The sequence below is a fragment of the Epinephelus fuscoguttatus genome, linkage group LG22 (assembly GCF_011397635.1).
Source record: "Epinephelus fuscoguttatus linkage group LG22, E.fuscoguttatus.final_Chr_v1".
Lineage (NCBI taxonomy): Eukaryota > Metazoa > Chordata > Actinopteri > Perciformes > Serranidae > Epinephelus > Epinephelus fuscoguttatus.
This window is the reverse complement of record NC_064773.1, coordinates 31,136,299-31,158,707: the sequence shown is the minus strand read 5'-3', so window position 1 is coordinate 31,158,707 and position 22,409 is coordinate 31,136,299. Positions and strand designations below refer to the sequence as shown.

The 22,409-nt window shown below is 41.5% G+C and overlaps 1 protein-coding gene across 1 annotated transcript in view; it reads left to right on the top strand.

The window, feature by feature from the left end:
• The window catches only part of large1 (LARGE xylosyl- and glucuronyltransferase 1), a 157,869-nt gene extending 136,046 nt beyond the window's left edge, over positions 1–21,823 (top strand). Inside the window, exons 11-15 of the mRNA XM_049566449.1 lie at positions 3,977–4,140; positions 11,490–11,768; positions 11,915–12,061; positions 14,604–14,799; positions 17,204–21,823. Of these exons, the coding sequence (XP_049422406.1) occupies positions 3,977–4,140; positions 11,490–11,768; positions 11,915–12,061; positions 14,604–14,799; positions 17,204–17,401 (984 nt within the window). The 3' untranslated portion in view covers positions 17,402–21,823. The remainder of the gene's footprint in view (positions 1–3,976; positions 4,141–11,489; positions 11,769–11,914; positions 12,062–14,603; positions 14,800–17,203) is intronic.
• The last annotated feature ends 586 nt before the right edge of the window (positions 21,824–22,409 follow it).

Sequence of the window (22,409 nt, the reverse complement as noted above, 5' to 3'; positions counted from 1 at the left end):
AAGTGTCAGCTCTGTGGTCAGTTAATCACACTATAATTTCCCATCATGGTATGTAAAAGCCGCTTTTACCAACACTCAGTTCTAATGTGTCCTTAACTCAGGAAATAGTTTGCTCACTCAATTTTTCAGAGTTTGAGCAGCGATTTAAATCCCATTAAAGTGATGATTAGACTAATGAAGTCACTGAGGGATTGGCTCCAGCAGCACATTGAAGACCGGGCTCCTTCAGGGCCACAGTGCCACTGCAGCCCAGTCACTCACTGTAGCTCCACTAATAACACTGTTCAAAGCAGAGCAATGCCACACACCAAGTCTGCTACTGACAGCCCCTCAGCCACTTCTCTCTGCTGTTCCACCAGACGACTGTGCTTTGTTGAGCTTCAGTGATTCCAGTGTTCAGCTCATCTTCACTTAAATTCTTGAACAAGTTACATAGACCTGAGGACAGAATGCTGACATCCATTCATACTTTGCTTGATGTGCTGCTCTATTAACAGATCACTTTTACTGTATGCACACACTCTGCAGAGGGCCCCAGGTTTGTGCTCAGCAAATACTGTATCACTGTGCGTGTGTGACAAAATAAAGATGACAAGAGCTAATCAGGCAGAATTAATTGGAAAACTGCATTTTATTTGCATTAAATTGTAACAGCTTGGTGCTTAATTGACTTATACAGGATTAGAAGCCTGGGTCTGTGGTACATAGTGGCAGACTGGGACACAGAAGAGCCCTGAAAACCTCAAAACTTATTATCCATGCTACTCCAGCATAACCACCCCAAAGCAGACTGAAGTTGTCCAGTGAAAACCAACAGTATCAGTAGTTTATTCAAATGCCTAAGTATGATGCAGGTCTATATGTAACCAACAAAGACCTCTAGTGGCAATATAAGTCATGACTCTAATGCCAGGAGCAAAGGCTGTAGTGGTATGACGCTGTAGTACACCCTTGTTAAAACTGTGTAGGGAGAACTTTGGGGTGGATGGGTGATTTAGGAAAGCATGTGACACTCGAGTCAAAGGTCTGTTTACTCTTACGTACCAACAGTTAAAGACATGTAAAATAATTTACTTAGCCACCATGGGCTCTAGTTTCGCAGACCAGGCGCAGCGAGGGCGCAGCGCACCTGTGCTTCACCAACTGGGTGCGGATTTGGAAGTTTGGCACACCGTGCGCCCTGGCGCAGCTACTCCTCTTTCCCACCTCTGTCCCTCCTACCGGCGCAAGTCAGAAAGAGGGAGGAGAGAAGGCGTGGAGTGGGTTTTACACACATCACACCAATCAAATGAGCCCCTCTCCTCGCCCTTAAATGCGCCGCGCGAAGGTGTAATGAGAGTTTACTCAATTCGCCATGGCAGAAGAGAGCAGCAGCGTCAGACGGCCAAACTCCTCCCAGTAGGAAACTTATGTTTTGGTCCGGGAGGTCTGCTCTCTTTCTCTCTCGCAGTCTCACTCTGTTTCTGATGCTGAATATATACTCCCTATCTGATGCTGTGGCTGTTTGTGGTTGGCTGAGAGGGATGTGAACTCATTAGTTTGCAGCTGTGTTAATCAAATCAGGTTGGGTTTCCATTACGCGTGCCAAACGTGCCAAACGGTGCCAATCCCCTTTGATCTGACATCAGATGTGACGGGACAGTCGATATAGAGATACATTTATGTGCTGATTGCAGATAGTTGCAATGAATAGTGGTTTTGTGGCTATTTATTGCATTGTTAATGTGCCTGACATTATGGAAACCTGCCTGTGAGGTTTTGGTGACATGTGCGCACTGTCCGCCGGTCAGCCAAACTTCGGCTTAACACCGGCTGCGCTCCCCCTGCACTGACAGTAGACCTGGTTTCAGCTGGCGAGCTTTTAGCGCACCTTCAGCGAAGCCTTTTGGCATGAAACTGTCACTTTGCCAAGCTGGATCTGTCGACACCTCCCCCTGCTGCGCCGCCACACCCATCTCAGCGCACCTCAGTCTGCCAAACTACCAAACTGAGCGCGCCTCGGGTTGCGCTGCTCGAAACTAGCTCTGCGCGGGGTTTGCCACCCTGCGCCACCTGCGCTGTGCCGGGAAACTAGAGCCCCATGACGTTACCCATTTGTTTGTGGATGCCTCATATTTGACATTTTGGCCATTGCTATCTTGGATGTGGCCATATTTGGAAGACTATTAAGAAACTATTGACTATTAAGAAAATGTGCTCACTGAAAAAAATTGAACGTCCGACTCCTTAGAGGGTCTTTTCAGTAAAACCAATCCCTGAACGATACTTTTTAGGTGGCCAAAACATTACAGTTAACTTTCATAAACTGAAAACCCACTGAAAAAGCAACAGTTACAGCTACACCTATACTCTGTGAAGGTTTCTAGGTGTCTTAAGCACAATTAGCTGTTGAGACCAAAATAGTTTTTTGTACCAGGCTGTAAACACGTTTATTTCTGTTGTAAAGTTGGGCGTTTTAACATGGGGGTGCATGGGAATTGACTTGCTCTTGGAGCCAGCCTCAAGTGGTCATTTGAGGAACTGCAGTTTTTGGCCCTTCCACATTGGTTTCATTTTTCAGCCCCAGAGTTTGCTGCTTGCTTTTTTTCCCAAACCACATTGTTTCCCTTACACTAACCAATTAGTTTGCATAGGCTATATTAATGACTGTAACTGTTTATTGGGATTTTGTAAAGTGTTATGAAATTTTGATGTCGGGAATGGTTATTGTTTTGCAAAAAAGAAACATGTCTTATGTGTTAGTGAATTTTTACATATTTTACTTTAGAATTTCAATGGCAGGAAGTAAGGGTGTGTGTGTTTAGGGGGGTGGGGGGCATGCAGATTTGGTCCCCCCCGGTGTTGACTCCATGGCTACAGCCTTGACTCACAGTATTTAATGTATAACAAGAAATGTATCATCGGTTCCTAACTGGTAAAAGACATTATGCCTTATCGTCCTATAGAAGGAAGGTTTGCATTTGTATGTCCCTGTTAATTATTTCTAATTTTATAAAAATTGTATGATTAACAGATACACAACTCATAGATTGTCCATGATGTCACCTTCACACATTGCTTGATATAAAAATCCATGTAAGGTGGTGTTATTGGCATTTGTCATACATGACATGAGCCTGGCCTTTTCCACTCATAGCTATTTTTAGCTTTAGCTTTGAACTTTACAGGCTTTTAAGGATCAGAAATGTTTTCCCTGTCCATCACATGCCACAATAAATAACTTTCTTCAAGGTCCTTTAGTAGATGTTCTAGAGCTTTCGATGATATAGTATGATATTTTTGTTTGATCAGATGTCATGGAATTATAGGTGCTCTAATTAAAATATTGTGAGCCCTTTGAAGGCCTTTTATCCAAGTTGGCATACAGTGAATTTGAATGGCTTGGAAGCAATTTTATGCCAGTTGGCTAAGGGTATATGATATCACATACAAAACTTTGTTACTCTGTGGCAGCCTCTGAGATTGAAATTTTGAAGACTTACAACATTGACAATGTGAGCAAACAAAGCAAACAAACAAATCTTGCTTCTCAGAGACAGATATGGTTTTTACCCTACTGTGGTAGGCTTTAGTTCAGCAGGTAGAGCAGGTTGTTTAATTAATTGCAAGGTCCGCAGTTTGATCCTTCCTGAGCACATCAAAGTGTAAGAAAAACCTCAAATAAAAATTTGGTCCTGATGGTCAGGCCTTGCACAGCAGCTCTCTGCCATCTGTGTGTCAGTCTGTGTGGATGGATGAATAAGAGAGCTTTGGATGAAAGTATTGTAAATACAGCCCATTTGCCCTGGCACAGTTTGGTGAATGTAAAGTGATGTATGATCTGTCTGTTTGTCCTATATTGATAATGGTGCAGAAGGTAGTTTTCCAGATAGAAAGTCACTGGCAGTACACAGACTGTGATGCAGTCACCTTCAGTAGTTAACCTTCTGTCCATAAAATGTCTCACTGTTTGTGTCCCTCTCCTCTCTGCCTGCAGCTTCAGAAGACTCTGTCAGAGCTGGATGAAGATGATCCCTGCTATGAGTTTCGTCGAGAGCGATTCACCGTCCACCGAACACACCTCTACTTCCTCCACTATGAGTATGAGCCCAGCTCTGACAACACAGACGTCACTCTGGTCGCCCAGCTTTCTATGGACAGGTACTGTTCTACACCAGTAACAAAGCTCAGTCCGCTAAAAAGATAGTCTGTTATAAATGTGTTAACACTCCACTGCATATTAAGGAGGAACTTTCTGAGAGATCCGTGTTCTGCAACTGTCACACAGGTGTGCTTAGGTGTGAAAGAGGGCAGTCCAAGTTACATATGCTTTTTCACATAGATTATGTGAAGTAACAGGAAATAAGAGCAGTTCCAAGGCACAGATGAACATCAAACTCTCCTTATTAAATCATATTATGAATATCTATGTGCTACAGATGCAGGCACTTGACACCAAACATGAATAAAACAATTTGTGTCAGTGAATTAAAAGTACAGTCAATGTAAAGCGTGATGGACGCGATGCGATTGATGCAAATTAAGGGGCACGAATTAAGTGAATAGTGCAATTTTGTGTCATACACGTTTTCGCGAGAGTTGAAAAATCTGAACTTGAGTGACCATTTCATGTCGTGATAGCCAATCAGCATTGAGATCCTCCAAGGACGTGTGACGCCAAGGACATACTGGTGGAAGTTCATTCATCGATTCACACGTATGAAGCAAGTCAACACAACATTTTCCAGCATTCAAACTTGCGCAAGTAACGCAATGCGAAAATTCACATCGACTAGCAGTCAGTTCTCAGCCAGATACCAGTCAATTCCTAGCCACTGGCACCTCTTTTCTACCAAATTAACTGGTTCTTGAACTGGTTCCATTCAGGATTCTTAAATCCTTTGTACTATTTAGCAAACCAGTCCGCATTTTCACCAGTTTGAACACTGTTATCAATGATGTCTCATCAACAGAGGGCGTTGCATCATGCACAACAGAAATAAACCGTAGTAATAAAATCATAGATTGCATTGATTACCAGAAAACTTTTGCTCTGTTATTAGAGATATTTGTTTTTACCCACCAAAAAAAAAGAATGGACCAACTATGAATGAGACAAAAAGCAGGATTACTCAGAAACAAAGTTTTTACAACTGATTATGTTCATAATATAAACCTGTGGAACGGTTAAATTATCCAGGAGACTGTTGAGGAGCACAGAGGATATCATTGAACGCAAACTATGAAATGGGAATTTACAGCGGGGTAAAAGGATCCGATATCAGTGCCTTCCCTGAATTTGCATCTCTATTCTGTCACTCGTGACACAAATACTTCACCACCTTTGAGAGTGACTGCTCAACCACTCACCATAAATAGCTTCAAGGAGAAATTGTGAAAGTGCACGCCTTTATCCCCAATTGTAAGACTCATCACATAGCTATTACTGGGGAGCCTGTGGAGTGCAGAGAGGAAGAGGTGGAGTAGAATTGGAACCAATTTGCTCTTCATGGTGCTGCTGTTACATATTGAATGTTTTCGCTGTATCCGCTGATAGTTTTCCTGTCCAGAGTCTTTTCCATGACATGCACACACATGAAAGCCCTCTGAGAATATTCGCCTCCATTTGAAAGGTCCATATATTCAGTAGTTATATATATCTGCTCCCTCTCTCTGTTTCTTTTCTTATAATGGGATTGGGTTGTTAAAGTTACTCAGGGTTATCCCTGCAGACATTTGAAGTGGACTGAATGACTGTCCAGATTAAAGTCCTCCAATATCCTCCATGCTTGTGATTTGCCCTAAGCAGTAATGATATCAGAGGACTATAATTTATAACAGAGGTGGGAACAAGTCATTGTTTTGGAAAATATAAGTAAGTCTCAAGTCTTTGCACTCAGGCCCAAGTCGAATCCACAATCAAGACATTCAAGTCCCAGTCCTAAACTTTGATGAAGAGTACATTATGACTTGTTTAGTTCTCCAAACTCATACATGAAGCCATTTTAAGAAATAATGAATTAAGTTTTTTTTTTTCTAATTAATGCTTTTAAAAATTTGTTTTTTACGTATAGAAAACTTTGTTGGGAGTTGTTGCAATCCCATCTGTAATTTTCAGCCTGCTGGTCTTGTAATTCATTTTTTGCTGACTACTGCATAGTTTTTGTACGCAAACTAAATTATTTTTGGTATCATTTTCTCCAGCTGGCGCTCAGCAACGCAACAATAGTTCTTTATGGTTCTCTCCGGCAACTTGATAGGACGCTGTCAGATTGGTTTAAACAAAGTGGATCTGGAGACTTGCTGCAAATAAATAGTGTTAATGTTAGGGGATTCAGGAAATGAAAAGACATGTATTGAGTCATGGAACACTTTTTAAATAACATACATTTTTATCTTTGGGCTTGGGGAAAAGCATCAAGTATTTTCAAGTGAAAAGGCTGAAGTCCACATGAAGTCACAAGTTATTAGTGTTAAAGTCCAAGTCAGGTTTCAAGTCTATATTCATTTTGCCAAGTGAAGTCCAAACTCATCAAATTTGTGACTCAGCTCTGACTTGAGTCCAAGTCATATGACACAAGTCCACACCTCTGGTATATATTTTATTTTTGTGGCCTCTTATTTTATTGATTTCGGTGCTCTCACCAGTACAATTTGGGTCCATCAGATTTGTAGAGCTGTAGTCCTTGGTCACATCCATTCACTTTATAAATAATGGACGTAGCTGCTTTGACATTACACATTGTTCGTGGGCTACTTTTTTGAGGCATCAAATTCGGCATTTTGGCCATCTCCATCTTGTTTTTTTTTTGAGCCAGAAGTAACCATATTTGGGCGAGAGGCTTGCCATCGCCATCTTGGTTTTATGGTGGTTATGCTGGTGCTGTGGAAGAGCAAGTGATGGATCTGACTGAGAAGCAGAGGACACTGTAATCAGATAGGCTGTCACTCAAAGCAGCTGGCCCTTAATTATGCGAAACTTTAAGCCTTAATAAAATGTAAACAAGTTATATTAAAATAAACCCACCTTGCAGATGTCATGAATGTTTAAATTAGCCGTAGAGACCAAACTTTTATCTGTACCAGGCTGTAAACATGTTTATTTCTGCTGTAAAGTTGGGCGTGGTAACATGGGGGTCTATGGAGACTGACTGGCTTCTAGAGCCAGCCTGAAGTGGCCACTCAGAAAACTGCAGTTTTTGGCACTTCCACGTTGGCTTCATTTTTCAGCCCTTGATGTTTCCGCTTAGTCACAAGAGAGGGTGGCACAGAAAAACTCCCTTAGACGTCTTTGTGAAGCACAAAGCTTTGTAACATTGTGACTGCTTGCAGTCTTGTTTGACGCTAAATCAACACAGTTACCTCAAGGGAACACATCTGTAAAAAATAGATGGTGACATACAGGTTGCATCAATGTGTAAACAGCATTTGTGCTGTTGTAGCTGCTAATGGTGCAACTAGTTTTAGCTAGTTTACATATAGTTAGCTAGTTTAGTAGTGTTTTCCAACCAAGGTTTCACTGAGGTTTTCCATCACAAGCTGACTGCCATCTAGTTCCATTATATTGGAGAGAAGGCAGATATCTCTACGGCCAATATCTCCATCACTGAGCAACTCACACCAAAGCAATCTAGACTGATACATAGCACCACAGGTAAGAGGAGAATATGTACTTTTGTTTTGGTGTTGAACTGTCCCTTTAAGTAAGTCCATGCAAACTACTGGGAGTGGGTACTTTTAAAGCTGGAGTGTCATTGAAAGTGTCTCTAATGTAAATATAGTGGTCTCTAACTGGCTCATAAGCTACTGCTCTAATACACAGAAACTAATGTGGAAAGGTCTTTGAAAGCTACAGACTCTATGTCCGTTACCCCTGCCTCAAGAACCTGTTGTACAAAGGTACAGTTAAGATTCAGGATGTGACAGTGTTTTGCTTTTTGCAGCTTTCTCCCCTATTAAAGAAAATGCCTGAATTTTGAGATCGCCTGCAGAATTCATTAAGATTAATTTGGCAAAGTCAACAGAATGATTTTTTGCTGCAGCCGCTCTAATCCTGTCTCCTGACTGAACTAATAGCTTTGTTTGGTTAATGAAGTTGGGGATATTGCATGTCTGAAAATGTCCTCCTATACTCTCTTTGAGTTCTCGCTGGCTTGAGGATGGTAAAAGGGGGCAGAAATAAGCCTCGAGGTGTGCAGCATTTACCCAAACAAGACTGGGAGCCAGGCTGAGCAAGCTTTGAGTCTCAGCAGTAATTGAAGTAAGAGTAGAAAGATGAACATTCATCACAACAATTGGAAAAACGTCTCCCAGTGGCTTCAAATTTGTTCTCCTATTATTTTTTTTGATAAGATATTATTAAATCTCACTGTCTTTGTTTTCTTGTGCTCTTATGTTACCTGTTTTTAATTCTATGCCACAACAAAAGTTCCCTCTTGGGAATCATTTAACTTCCACATTATTCAAGGTAATATACAATAGTGGGGTAGACTTCAGTGGAATAAGTTAGGTATGTGACATTAGCTGCCAATAGAAGAACATAAGAATGGTGCATTGGTTCCTCCATCTGTCCACACACCATTGCTTCACCTGTAGACTGTATAAAATAATGGAAGTAGCCAGCATGACGTCTCCCATTGGTTTATGAAGTCCCTTTATGTAGCTCTGAGGGTCTTTTAATACAACCAAAGGCTAAACAAGATTTTTTTAAGTGACCAAAATGTTTGAATAACCTTCATGAACTGAAAATACACTGAAATCTCCATAGCCATGGCTACACCTATATTCCGTGAATCTGGGGTTATGCCACGGTTATGTTACCTAACCAGCATTATTGCCAGAGTAGCAATTTGTCAACAAATGGCACCCACCTTTATAACTATAACCCTCAATAACATTTAAACAGGGGAGTTATATAGAAATTCACCCCTGGCAAAGTTGCCAAGACAAAAATATTAGCTGAAGAGACCAAAACCATTTTTTGTACCAGGCTGTAAACATGTTTATTTCTGCTTCAAAGTTGGGCATTTCAATATGGGGGTCTACGGGGACTGACTTGCTCTTGGAGCCAACCCCATTAGATGAGCTGCAGACTTTGGCACTGGTGCGTTGGTGTCATTTTTCAGCCCTGGAGGTTGCTGTTTGATATGAATCATATCATAACATGCATCAGCTAGATTTTAATGGATATGTATGGCAGTGGATGGTTGCTAATAACTCTGGTGACCTAAGTGCTACCATCAGATTAGAGGTTTAGTATGCTTTGGAGCATGTTCATGCTCCCAAGAGCATAACCTTTTGATTTAAACAACCTCATGGTGTATTAAGTCACCCTCAGGAAAAACAACACCTTAGCCCCGTTTTAATATTGTTAGAATGTTGTGTTTTCTACTCAGTATTATCCTGGAAGTATAGGAAACATTTCTTGCTTTAGACTGTGGCTTGTTTTAATAAGGCCCATGGTGGCTCTGTGGAGGGAAATATTCCAGATCTAAAACAGTGTTAGACACTCAGAAAATAACACAACCTCACCTTCAGATAGAATACCAAATGAACTGTAGAGTTGCTGTGGTGGCAAGCATGCAGAGGAACTGAAGGGGGGAAGGAAAGGAGATTGACAGGACTTGGTTTTACGAATCAAGGCATAGAGGCTTCAGTTTAAAAAACAGAAATATACCTAACTCAGTAAAGTGGAAAAAAATAACATCTATGAATTTTATTTCCCTCTTGAGCATCACCACTTTACAGCAGATGCCTAATGCATATTCAGACTGAGTGACACTGAGCAAAGGCCAGCCTGAATAAAACTGTTTTTAAAGCTGAACTCTTCAAAGTAAAGCCCAATCTAAGCTAAGACGGGCTGTCACAAGCCCTCTATATTGTAACAAATATAAAATTGATATCAGTACCCAATTTGCATATCAAGGTCAATGTTGAGTCACTCATTATTCTGTATCTTAATGAAGAAAAAAAAAAAGCTGTGGGCAATGATAGCTAATGTAAATGGTTATGTTGTTTGACATGTCTCACTTTTTAAAGTCAAAGAGAAACAAACAGTGGGAAACAGCCACAGGGTTCAGTACTTATCAGAACACAATCATCACATTCTTAAAGTTCTGTTTTGCTATTCCTGCCATTTTCAAGGGGGATTGCAAGGATGTGCAGTTAAACGATTATTAAATACTAGAATGTTTATGTAGACCTGTTGGTTAGGTCTGGGTGTCAGTACATTTTTAATGCAGACCAAAATGTGTTTGTAGTATAGTGTATCTATACTTGTGAGGTAGCTACCATTTTCATTATGTTGCATTAAAAACATAATGCAGTGCTTTTCTAGTCTTTGCAAACGCTCAAAGCACTTTACAACCATAGATTGTGTAAAATAATGCACATAGCGTGGTTTGTGGACTCACCTGGAGCCAGAAGTGACCATATTTAACAACAATTAGTGGCTAACCCTAATGCTTGCTGCTGCCTTGGTTAACAATGTGCATTTATAGCTATAGTTAACTATGATAATGCTAATGCTTATTTTGAAAGCAATGCAAAAATGGCCTTAAAACCATTCAAACAAAATAAACTTACCTGAAAAAGTGAACATCCGACTCCTTAGAGGGTCCTTTAGTACAACCAAATGCTGAAAACACCCTGAAATAGCAACAGTTACAGCTACTGTAAATTGGGGGTTACACCATGGTTATGTCATCTGACCAACATTGTCACCATGGTAGCAACTCGTCAACATATGGCACCCACCTGTCACTCAAAGCGGCTACACCCTTAGTTATGCTTAACTTGAGGAAAAAAACGACCAAAACCGGTTTTGTACCAGGCTGTAAACATGTTTATTTCTGCTATAAAGTTCTGCATTTTAACATGGAAGTGTATTGGGATTGACTTGCTCAAGTGGCCGTTTGAGGAACTGCAACTGTTTTTGGCACTTACGCATTGGCACTAGTTTTCAGCTCAGGAGGTTGCCATTTGTTTACAACACAGACACTATTCACTCATTGACACATTCATACACTAGTGGCCTGACTACCATGCTACCACCTGAGAGGTAGAGCAGATCGTCCACTAATCAAAAGATCACTGGCTCGATCCCCGGTTCTTCCAGTCTGCATGTCGAAGTATCCTGAAGATACTGAACCCCAAATCATCCCGATGATGCTTCCATCATTGTGTGAGTGTGTTAAAAACTGAATAGCAGATGGCACCTTTTATGGTAGGCTCACTAATGTGTGAATGTGACTCGTAGTGTAAAAAGCACTTTGAGAGGTCAGATGACTCGAAAGGCGCTTTACAAGTGCAGGTCCATTTACCATTTACTTGTTTATCAGATAAACACTTACACACCCTCATGGCAGAATGGGGTTCAGTATTTTGCTCTAGGACACTTCAACACATATACTGCAAGGGCCAGGGATCAAACCCTTAAGCCACGGTCATCCCAATCTGGTGTTGTAATGTGATATATTTTGTGATGTCACTGTGTCTCTTTGTCTCTACAGGCTCCAGATGTTGGAGGCCATTTGTAAGCACTGGGAAGGCCCCATCAGCTTGGCCTTGTACCTGTCCGATGCTGAGGCCCAGCAGTTCCTGCGCTATGCGCAGGGCTCCGAGGTGCTCATGAGCCGAGGGAACGTTGGTTACCACATTGTCTACAAAGAGGGACAGTTCTACCCAGTCAACCTGCTGCGTAATGTGGCCATGCGGCAGGTCAACACACCTTACATGTTCCTATCAGACATCGACTTCCTGCCCATGTACGGCCTGTACGAGTACCTCAGGTAAGTGGAGATGGAAAACAGCGAAGTTGACAGTGTTACTGACACCCTTACACTTAGCTTGTTGTGTCTTTAGGTATTTAAACATGCACATGCAGGCTGTAGTAATACACAGTATTTAATCCAGTCCACTCTGTATGTGTTTGTAGGAAGTCAGTGGTGCAGCTGGACATGGCCAATGCCAAGAAAGCTCTGGTTGTTCCAGCCTTTGAGACGCTGCGATATCGCTTGTCATACCCAAAGTCCAAGGCTGAGCTGCTCTCTCAGCTAGACATGGGCACACTCTTCACCTTCAGGTGAGTCACATCTCTGTTTCTGAAGCCAGTAATATCCAAGAGTCGTCAGGTTTTCATTCAACAAAACACTGCAGCAGCTCTTTTTATTTCCCTGTCTGTGGTAGAAGTTGTGTAAATCAGTAATATTGATTAATCTATTTTTCATTCATTGACTGAGATCTTTATCTAAGCCTCAGGGGCACACTGCGAGAGGCTCACTTGTGCTGAGCCAGCAATAGATAAAACACAAAATCTTATAAAACTGAGAAAAGATAATAAGCAATCAAAATGATGGACAGTTATATTGGGATGTTCAATTGTTGGAATGTGACTGAAAACTCTCTTATGAAAAATAACTTGAGTGACATCGATGTACAGCTTTTCCCTAAGACACAAACTGTATCTTCTCGACAAGTTCTGACAAGCACCAAGAAGCTACAGCTCAGGTGAAGTCTCAAAAAACAAAATATATAAAGTACACATATAACATATGACAAAAATCTGTCAAAAAACATGTATATCAGATTCCACAGCAATCAAAAAATGGCTGCAAGACTGTGTGTGGGCTGGACTTTGTTTACGCATGGACAAACCTGACATAGAATTTAAACGCTGTATATTAGCACCTAGAGCCCATTAGAGGATTGTTAAAACCACTTAAACAGTGTAAAGCAGAGATATCCTACCTTGAAGAACTGAAAGAATTAATCGTAAGGGTTACAAAACAGTGTTTCCTCCTCTAGATACTTAATGTGGGTGAAGGCTTGTTTTTGTCTTTTGATCTCAAACTAGCAGATAAGAGTACTTGGCAGGCCAGTACTGAGAGAGCTTCTACCCTTAGGCCACTAGGATCCTAAATGAGGTCAATGCCTAAGACTTCAGACAGCCGTGGTCTGAGGCATTTTGTTTTTGGGTTGCCTGTCTGTCCGTCTGTACATACATTTGTCTCATTCTCATGATTGCAATATCTCAAGATGCCTCAAATTTGGCACAAACCTTTACCTTTATCTTTACTCAACAATTAACTAATTAGTTGTGCTGGTCAAAGGTCAAGGTCACTGTGACCTCAAGTCTGTCCCATTTTTTTGAACATGATATCTCAAGAACACTCTAATGGAATTTCCTTAAATTTGGCACAAACATCCACCTAGATGCAAGACTGAATTGATTAGATTTTGTTTGTCAAATGTTGGGAGCATGCATGTGTTAGAATTTGTAGTTTCTTTGCAGCAACATCCATACTTAAAGCATTGTCCGTCAGTGTTGGGCGGGCTCATTACTCAAAAAATGTAATGTATTACTCATTACTTTTTTTTTTTCAAAAGTAATAGTATTGCTCTAGTTATTACCCCCTGCCAACACCAACACTTTCCTTTTGAACAACCAATTTTCAAGATGTGATCCAAACTGATAGCCGAAATCCAATCAGATTACTTTTGAAAAACTGGGCCTAGGGGCTTAGTCCAGAAATATTTAACTGAGGCTGGGGTTACGAGCCAATCAGTACATTTTTTGGAATAAAAATAAGTTCTCACTGAATTAGCACTTCACAAACACTATCAAAAACAGTTCTTGCCTCCTTTAACATACCCTCCTCAGTCCTCAGCAACTTTTTTTGGCACACTGATACAACCTAATGTAATCCATGCGTTAATCCAACTGTAAGTTTATTATTGAGGGTGTAGTTACTGGTGGGGTTGTACTGGACCTCATCATATTCATATGTGTATCTCATATTCAGCACCTTTTGTTGGAAACATTAGAAAAACCTCTCACTAAAATGCAGTCCTGTATAACACCAATACAGACTACAACGTCAATGATAAACATATGGTGAAATTAGAACTTAAAACTGATCACTATTACCTTTGTTATGTATTAAGGTGCACCTGGTCTTCTATGATTTGCAGGTTGGACTCGGAGCAGGCAGGAGAACAGTGGTTAGTAAAGACCGCAGCCACTGGAAACTCTCTCTGCTGGTGTGTGAGGCTGAGCAAAAACAGGGGGAAGGCCTCTGTTTTCTGCTCTGTTAGCCTTTGCTCTCACTATATATCTCAATTAAAACCAGCTATAGTATAGTTGTGGTTTTTATCACAGTCATCATTGCAGTGACAACATGCCGGTAAGATTTTCGGGTATGGTTGGAGAAGGAGGTTGTTCATTTTCTCGTCTGTGTGCAGCCCTCACAGGCGGTCACGCTTCCTTCAGTCACACTCACTTTGCTTCACCCACCCAGAATTTGCAGTCAGTAAATACCTCTTTTATCTTGGCGGTTGGTGGAGAAAGAAGTGTTATGATGGCACGGACACAAAAAGAGACAACCAAACTTTTTCCCATCAAAAATGATTTGGCCTGCAGTGTGAGGTAAACAAACATTCAATAAATAAAGTCCAGACTTTTAAGACCTTCTATGATACAGACAGAGAGAGGTTTGTAATCAAAATGCCACCTGATATTTTTGAAACCATAAATCGCAGCCCTTTTCACAAAGACTGGCTGTAGGAGCGTAGTTCACACTCCCTCCAGCAGGAGTCTGATAAAACCTTTTCTTCTCTCCTCCCAGGTACCATGTGTGGACTAAAGGCCACGCACCGACTAATTTTGCCAAATGGCGGACAGCCACCACGCCTTACAGGGTGCAGTGGGAAGCCGACTTTGAGCCCTACGTCATGGTGAGGAGAGACAGTCCTGAGTATGACCGCCGCTTTGTGGGCTTCGGCTGGAACAAGGTGGCTCACATCATGGAGCTGGACGCACAGGTACCTTACTCCACTTAACCCAACTATTACTTTATATCTACCTGTCTAATCTGTCTGCTTAATGCCTCAGTATTCTTCTTCTCCATGCTTTACTTTACAGGAAATGACTGCTTAATGTTCATAGCTTTGGTATTTTTGATACTTTTTGTGTCAACTGCAGACATCATAGTGTTTTTAAGTAATGCTTTACATATTAATTGCCATTGTACAGCTGTACAACAGTGCCACTGCAGTACAGACCTGCATGGGCCAACAACTCCAGCCCCACGACAAAGTCTGCAATTTTGTCAGCCCATTGCCCTCATAAGACCGTCACTAGTATGGCTTCAGTCTCTCACTTTAATCTCTTCACATGCTCAAATCGACGCATTGAGGTGGTTCAGGCAAAGAGGTCATGGTAAGGGCTAGTACCAGCCAATGACAGAACAGTAGGGTTGGACTAGACGCCATATGCTTGGGGGAAAAAAAATGCCACTAGCGGTAGCGTGCCTGGAGGCAATGACCTCGGCCCTGAAAGCAGAAAAAACTGTTGGACACAGTATGCAGAATAATCTGAAGCCTGAGGTTTTTGCTCACAGGGATTGCTTCTACATATCTTTACCTCATTATTTGAATCTTTGGCCACATTAAAAAAGGAACATCCAGCGTAATAACATTATAAAAAACAATGAAAAGCATAAATGCCCCCCAAAAACAGTCTATGGTCTAATCTTAATTTCTGTCACTAGCATTAGTGTCTTTTTCCTCCCGTTTTAATGGACTGAAACATTGCTCTCTGTGACTATGTTTACATGCACACTAATGTTTCACTACTATTCCAAATAAGATAATACTCTGGTCATGTAAGAAGCATATTCCTTCAGATGTCCCAGAATGAAGACTTTTTCTTTCTTTGTCATGGATACGTTGTACACAAACCTAACAGTTTGCAAGGCTGAGTAGAGATGCATGCCCACAAGAAAGGGCCACATTTCTGGTCAGAAGGGAAAAAACACAAAAAAACATCAGTGTTTAAATGTTATGAAATATTCAGATATCAACAGGATTTTGGATATATGCGATTATCGCAACGCCGACCTTTTCGAAAAGGTGGCCGAAGGAATGAAAGAGGGAGGCTGTGTTGACATGGTCAAGCAAGTCCACCACCGGCAGGAAACTTTGAAAAGAAAAATCCTATTTTGATGCAAAGAAGCAAAATGGTACAAGTGTTCGGCTGTTCCAGTTTTCCATATTTTGATGTGATAAACAACATGTTAAGGCACATTACTCGGAGTATGCATAGCTGCATGTAAACGGGAATATTAGCAGAATATTCATTTTCATTAGCCATGTAAACAACTTAGTAGGAATATCAGAACAAGGACAAAGACAGATTTTTTGGGATGTAAACCAAGCCTGACAACATGTTAAGAACAGTTCACTTGTAGCATGAATACAGACGAAACAAAAGGGTGAGTCAATGTGAAAGGAAATTGTTACAATACAGCAGTGAGTGTTCATTTCATAGTCAAACTTTCAGCAACAGCTTTCTCATATTTTTCTCAGGAGTTGGAGGAGCTAAAAGGATTGCACTTACATCTCTCAGAGGGAGACAAAATTGATTCCAAATAGATGATGGTGTTGGTCTGTGTCTGCTGGATGAGGCCACAAAACAACCAATGCAACTTTATAGTACATGAGGTGCAGCAATAAAGTTCTCAGTTCAGCAGTTATCTGTTAGTAGGGTGACCGCTGAGAATATATGTGACAGGTTATGCATGTCGGTCTATCAGTTAATTTTACTACTCTTCAGTTTACTGTACTGTGCACCACCTGGGTCTGGTGGGAGCTTGCTAACGGTGCTCCTTATTCTGCGATTTCCACTAGTAACGCCATCCCTACCCCACAGCGTTGCTATGGAAACATTTTGCCCACACTCCAGTCTCCACCCAGGTCACCCTGGTGAGTTTGCGGCTCAATTTTTAGCCGCAAACCCCCTTTAGCATTGCTAACTATGTTATCACTGTTGGTTCTGTTAGCACCATTAGCAGTGTCAGCACAGCTAGTGGTGCTAACATTGTTAACAATGCTAAAGGGGATTTGTAGCCCAAAATAAAGCCGCCAACTCAATCAGGTGACCTGGGGGAACACTGGAGGGTGGCCACCATGTTTCTGCGGCAATACAGTGAAATGTGGTGCTAAAGCTCACTAGCACCAGACAAAACGGAAAGGTCTCTTGTATTTCATTTTGATGTCATTTTGCTTTTGTTTTTTTCTTTCTTTTTTTTCCAACCAAAAAAAAAAAAAAAAAAAGATCTGTTTAGTTACCAGTTGACGAGTGTCGGGCAGTGTAGAGCAAAATTAACTGAAACTGACATGCCTAATTTAGACTGAAAGTTTTCCCTGTCATTCTCTCTCTCTGCAGGAGTATGAGTTTGTGGTGCTGCCCAACGCCTACATGATCCACATGCCTCATGCGCCCAGCTTTGACATCACCAAGTTCCGCTCCAACAAGCAGTACCGGGTCTGCCTCAAGACCCTGAAGGAGGAGTTCCAGCAGAACATGTCGCGGCGCTATGGCTTCGCCGCTCTAAAATACATGACGGCTGAGAACAACAGCTAGCCACCACTGCAGACCCTCACGTCCCCAGCCCTGAACTACTGACACACTCCATGGGCTGGGGAAGAGGGGGGGCACAGGAAACGGACAGCCCATGTGAGGCCATCGGGATACTTTGAGACTTGAGTCCCTCAGAATTTGTTAGAACGTTTGACCCTCAGTGTGGGACTGTAAGGGTCTTTATGTCCATTCTTTGTCCTCTGCTGTGGATGGTGGACATAATCCAGGAGGAGATCATTTCTGCCAGGATGTAAAAGCTGTGATAGACGACATGAGTGACTGCTCAGCCCGACTGTGTGGGCCCTGAGCTCTGGCCCTGAAATCTGACAGACAGCAGGCAAGAAAGGCATACATTGAACGCCTTGCCATATTTGTAAGAGCAGTGACAGAGTTGTGGGCTGTGTGTAACATTATGTATGTATGCGTGCAAGTGTGTGTATGTGCAGGTAGATGAAAAGTGCGACTGTGTGTTTGTTCCTCCAGGACAGTGCTTAGCAAAAAGCTTAAGGAGATGTGAAACGTTGTGGGCTTACATTCTGTTTGCACGCCTTCCAAGTGCCAACAAAGAGCAGCAGCAGCCTGACTGACAGCACACCCCGACTCAAATGCAAATCGTCACCAGGCGGCGAGATAAGACAAAGCGGTAAACATGTCCACACAGATTTTGAAAATCTCATTGTGACGAGTGACACACACTCAGATATTGAGGCGAGCAGCCAGCCAGCCAGCCAACCATCTGCTGCTGCTTAATTTGTTTCATAGCTGATGCAGATCAGAATAAATCCTCCTCCTCGTATGACAAGGGAAGTTAAGTGCAAAGATGGCTGGAGGTCGTCCATGCGGTTGATATTCAGGGTATCTCCACATCAGCCTGAGTGTGCTGCTACAGATTGTTTCCAGTGTTTTGTTATGACCGCAGAATCTGACACTAGCTGGTGCAGTGTGCTTTTTATTTTGTGTGTTTTAAACTGATGCCGGTCCGCACAAACACCTGCTGGAAGTCCTGTCAGCTTGCGAAGCTGCCGCCCCACCACACCGAGCAGGCCAAGCACCAATCACTGAGCTCACCATTTAATTTTCTTTCCAACAATCACTATTATTTATCAGCGTGTTTACAGTCCTGATGGGTAAAGCAAGGAGGGTGGTGTCTCCCCCACTCACTGTCAGAAAGACCTGGAGGAAAGGAAAGAGAAAGTCAACCACGTGCAGTCAGGAGAGACGTTCTTTCTTTCCTCCCTCTCTCTGTTTCTTTCTTCTCACTCTGGCCTCTAGTTTAATGACATTACAGCAGCAGCCAATAACGCTGCAGTGGTGTGTGTTCTCCTGTCTATGTTGTCAAACATCATCGCGCTGGGTGTGGTCATATTCTGTTTAACTGCTGTAGCATCTGTGACTGACAAATCCACCCAGTTATCTAGAGAGTGTGAAGACAGAATACACTGACTGACAGTGGCTATAATATTATACTCACACCATATGATAAAGATATCATAGCATCATTGTTGAGTATCAGGATAGCATGCTACTAAATAATAAGATAAAGCTTAAGTTTGATAAAGTCATGAAGGGAGTACAGATAACAGAGAAATACGATAGTGATGTAAGAAATGACATTTAAGAATGTTAAGTATGTTAATTAGACTTTAGTGGTATCTATTACTCCATACCTTCCTGAAATTTAAGCGGGGTATATGGTGTATGATGGTATGTGTGTGCCGCTACCTGCTACCCCCACCACCACATCGACCGGGGAGTTTTCTGTGTTCCACAGGCTCTCTTCGCTTTTTCAAGCAATTTTACAGTTGTTGCCAGTTGTTTACAGTCCTGTAACATTATCCCCATCACTGGCAGTCGCCATGTTTGCCAACTCAGTTGCCTGTTCCACCAGTAGAGACTGACCTCTGGTGGCACAGGATGTGAGCTGCACACAATGCATTTTAATACAATATCTCTGTTAAAGTTCAATAGAAAGATGAGCCTCTGTGTTTTTGACAATATTTAAAACCATACCAGTATTTTTTTTAATTTACCTTGGTATATAAAGTTTAATTTTACTGGGATATGAAATATTATATTAAATATAATAAAGGCTTGAAATGATGACACATCATTTAGTGTTTATACTGATCAGGGATCAGCTGACCACTACACTCTTAAAAATAAGGGTTCCACAAGGGTTCTTCCTGAAGAGCTGGGTCTCTACCCAGAACCATTTGCTTCTTAAGAATCAATATTAAAGAAAGGGTTCTTCAAGATTTTTGTTTTTGTTTTGTTTTTTGTAATACAAAGGGTTCCCTTAAAAACGCTTTTCATTCAAAGAACCCTCTTTGCAAGAAAGAGATCTTCAAGGATTGTGAAAGCATAGATGTTAAAAGATCCTTACCCTCAAACACTGAAAGTTTACCAATGTTTCAAATGGGATTTTTACTGTAAATGTATATGTTCCTTAAATCCCCTTAATTAATTAATTAATTTTACTTGTGCTCTACCATAGTTAATATCTTTACCATCATTTTATGCCATACAAAACCACATGGTCTGCCAAAATTTTTTTATTGGTTGTTTCTTTCAGGTACCTGGTACTTGGCATCTTTTATTAGTCTTGATTCGGTTCGGCCCTACTGCACTATTGAAATACTAAAGGCTGCAGTAGTGATTTCATGAAATCTGGTTCCCTTGACCTCAGGCATGATTAGTGGTAGAGAGATCTATGGGTAATGTAGTCAGATTCTGGATTCTGGATAGAACCCCCAGAGTGGGTTTTGGGTGGTACCATTACACCATAGAAGGGTTTGCTGTATAACTTCTCATAGACGGTTCTGGATTAAACCTTTTACAGATGGTTCTAGGTATAACCATATATGTTGGGTTCTGGGTTTAACTCTCTGAAAGGGTTCCAGGTTGGACCTTTTTAAAAGGTTCGACCAAGAACTAAAAAAGACCTCTATGGGCACAAGCTGATGAACTCTACATGGTTGTAGACAGCATCTTTATGTCTGAGAGTGTTCAACAGTTCACTTTGTGATCATATGTATAGAAATCACTAGAGCTGCTTACTGCCTTTTGCTTGAAAGATTCATTTTAGTGTAGCTCAGCTGCCATTATCCCAGGTGACTGCAGAGTCCATTTCCACAAATTGCTTACTGACGTATTTACACTGGAGACACGTAAAAAGAAACAAAAGGAGACAGATGTATTCACACCTTTTTCAAAATCACACTAGTATGTGTCACAGAAATCAGACTTCAGTCCCGTTCAGTCACACATCTCCTGCCACTTTATGCCCAAGAAATATGATCAATAATATGTGAGACAATTGAAAAATCAAAGAGGACTGCTGTGACTGTTGGCGATTGTTCTGCCAACTACTGTTTCCAAGTTGAAGAATGAATTTTCATTCTCAACTTAAAGCCAACACAAATGACAAGTCCTAAAAAGCTTACATGTCAACAAAGGCTCAATGCCAGTACACCCCTTGCTCCTACCACAAAGTCCTTACCTCTCTTGAGCGTTCAGTCTGGGGGTAGGGTGTCCCAATCCTTGGTGGATTAGAGGAAGGGTGACGTGTTAGGGCTACATGGCCCTCCCAGTGGAGGTTTTTCAGAGGCACACTCCAAACTGAGTCTTAGGAGAAATCTTCGACTAGATGGCTGTGAAGGGTGGTCCCATTGCACAGAAACACTACCCTGTGTAACTCTGTTCTGAGGGGCAAAAGGGCACTCAAAAATGAGGGTAGGGGTACAAATAAGAAATGTTGGAGGGCCAAAGTCACCTCCATGACAACTGAGCAAACTCCATCTGATGATGAAGATCATTGAAAGCTCTAGAAAAAATGTAAGTGGACCTAGAGTTGGAATCATTTGGTCAAGTTAATTTCACATTTAGGCTAATCATTGATTTTGCAGGACTGCACAACAACACACCAAATTAAAACTAGAGGCCTCTCTCTCTGTCTCTTACTCTCTCTCTGTACAGGGAAGCTTCAGAGGGGTTTGGTGCAGTCATGCAGGTGTGTGTGTGTGTGTTTGTGTGTGTGAGTGAGTGTGTGATTGTACATGTGCGTGTGTTCAGTATGCAGTTGTGTGAAGTTTGACTCTGTTCTGAATGTGTGTGTGAGTGTGTGTGGCTTTGCAGGGCTGGGAGGAGCTGCAGTGTGTAAGTAGGACAGTGCTGACTGATGCTGCTACCTGAATAAAAGCAAAGAGTCAAACACTCTGCTGTTACTTTGTTTCATCATTTCTCTTCATGAATATAAATTTAGCCTTGTGAACCCAAAGTAAAGAGGGATATATGTGAGCACTCATTGTTACACTTCACACAAACACAGCAGAATGGTACACTTGTGTGTATTTATACTTCCAGGGATTCCCAAGAGTTTAGCGCCTCTCTGAGTTAAAGGGGCATTCTGCTGTTTTCACATGTCAAAGGCAGTTTACTCATCAAAGAGCCAATAAAAACAGTTATATAATGTTTCTGTGTCTCTGGAGAAGCTCTGTCAAGTCAGGCAAAGGGCATCTAAGGATAAATGCTACTAAGCTGCATTATGGGAAATGTAGGATCCAGTGTTTTTGTAGCTTGTGTCATATTAAGGACAACAAACTTACATGCAACTACTCACATGTAGTTTTGTAAAGCTTCTATACAAAATATAAGAGTGTTAATCATAAGTTTCACCATAATAAGGTATTATATGGAACCTTAGGACAGAGTTCTGATATTTACTGAGATCACAAAATCTGCCACAATATGATTTTTGATTTAATTCAGGGGCCTGTGATCAATATGAGATGATATCAGAAAATACTGTGATTGTCTTTTCTTTGCTGCTCACCATTATCTGCCTGGTGCGAGGTCACCAGCACCAAGCCCTGAACAGTGCCATGCTTTGAAGCCAATTTGGCATGTTGGCCACACTGTGGAATTGGGCTCTGTGACATGATGCCATTAGGTCCAAAAAGACTTTCCCCAAAGACTTACATTCGGAAGAGATATCTGTAAATCAGTACATTTT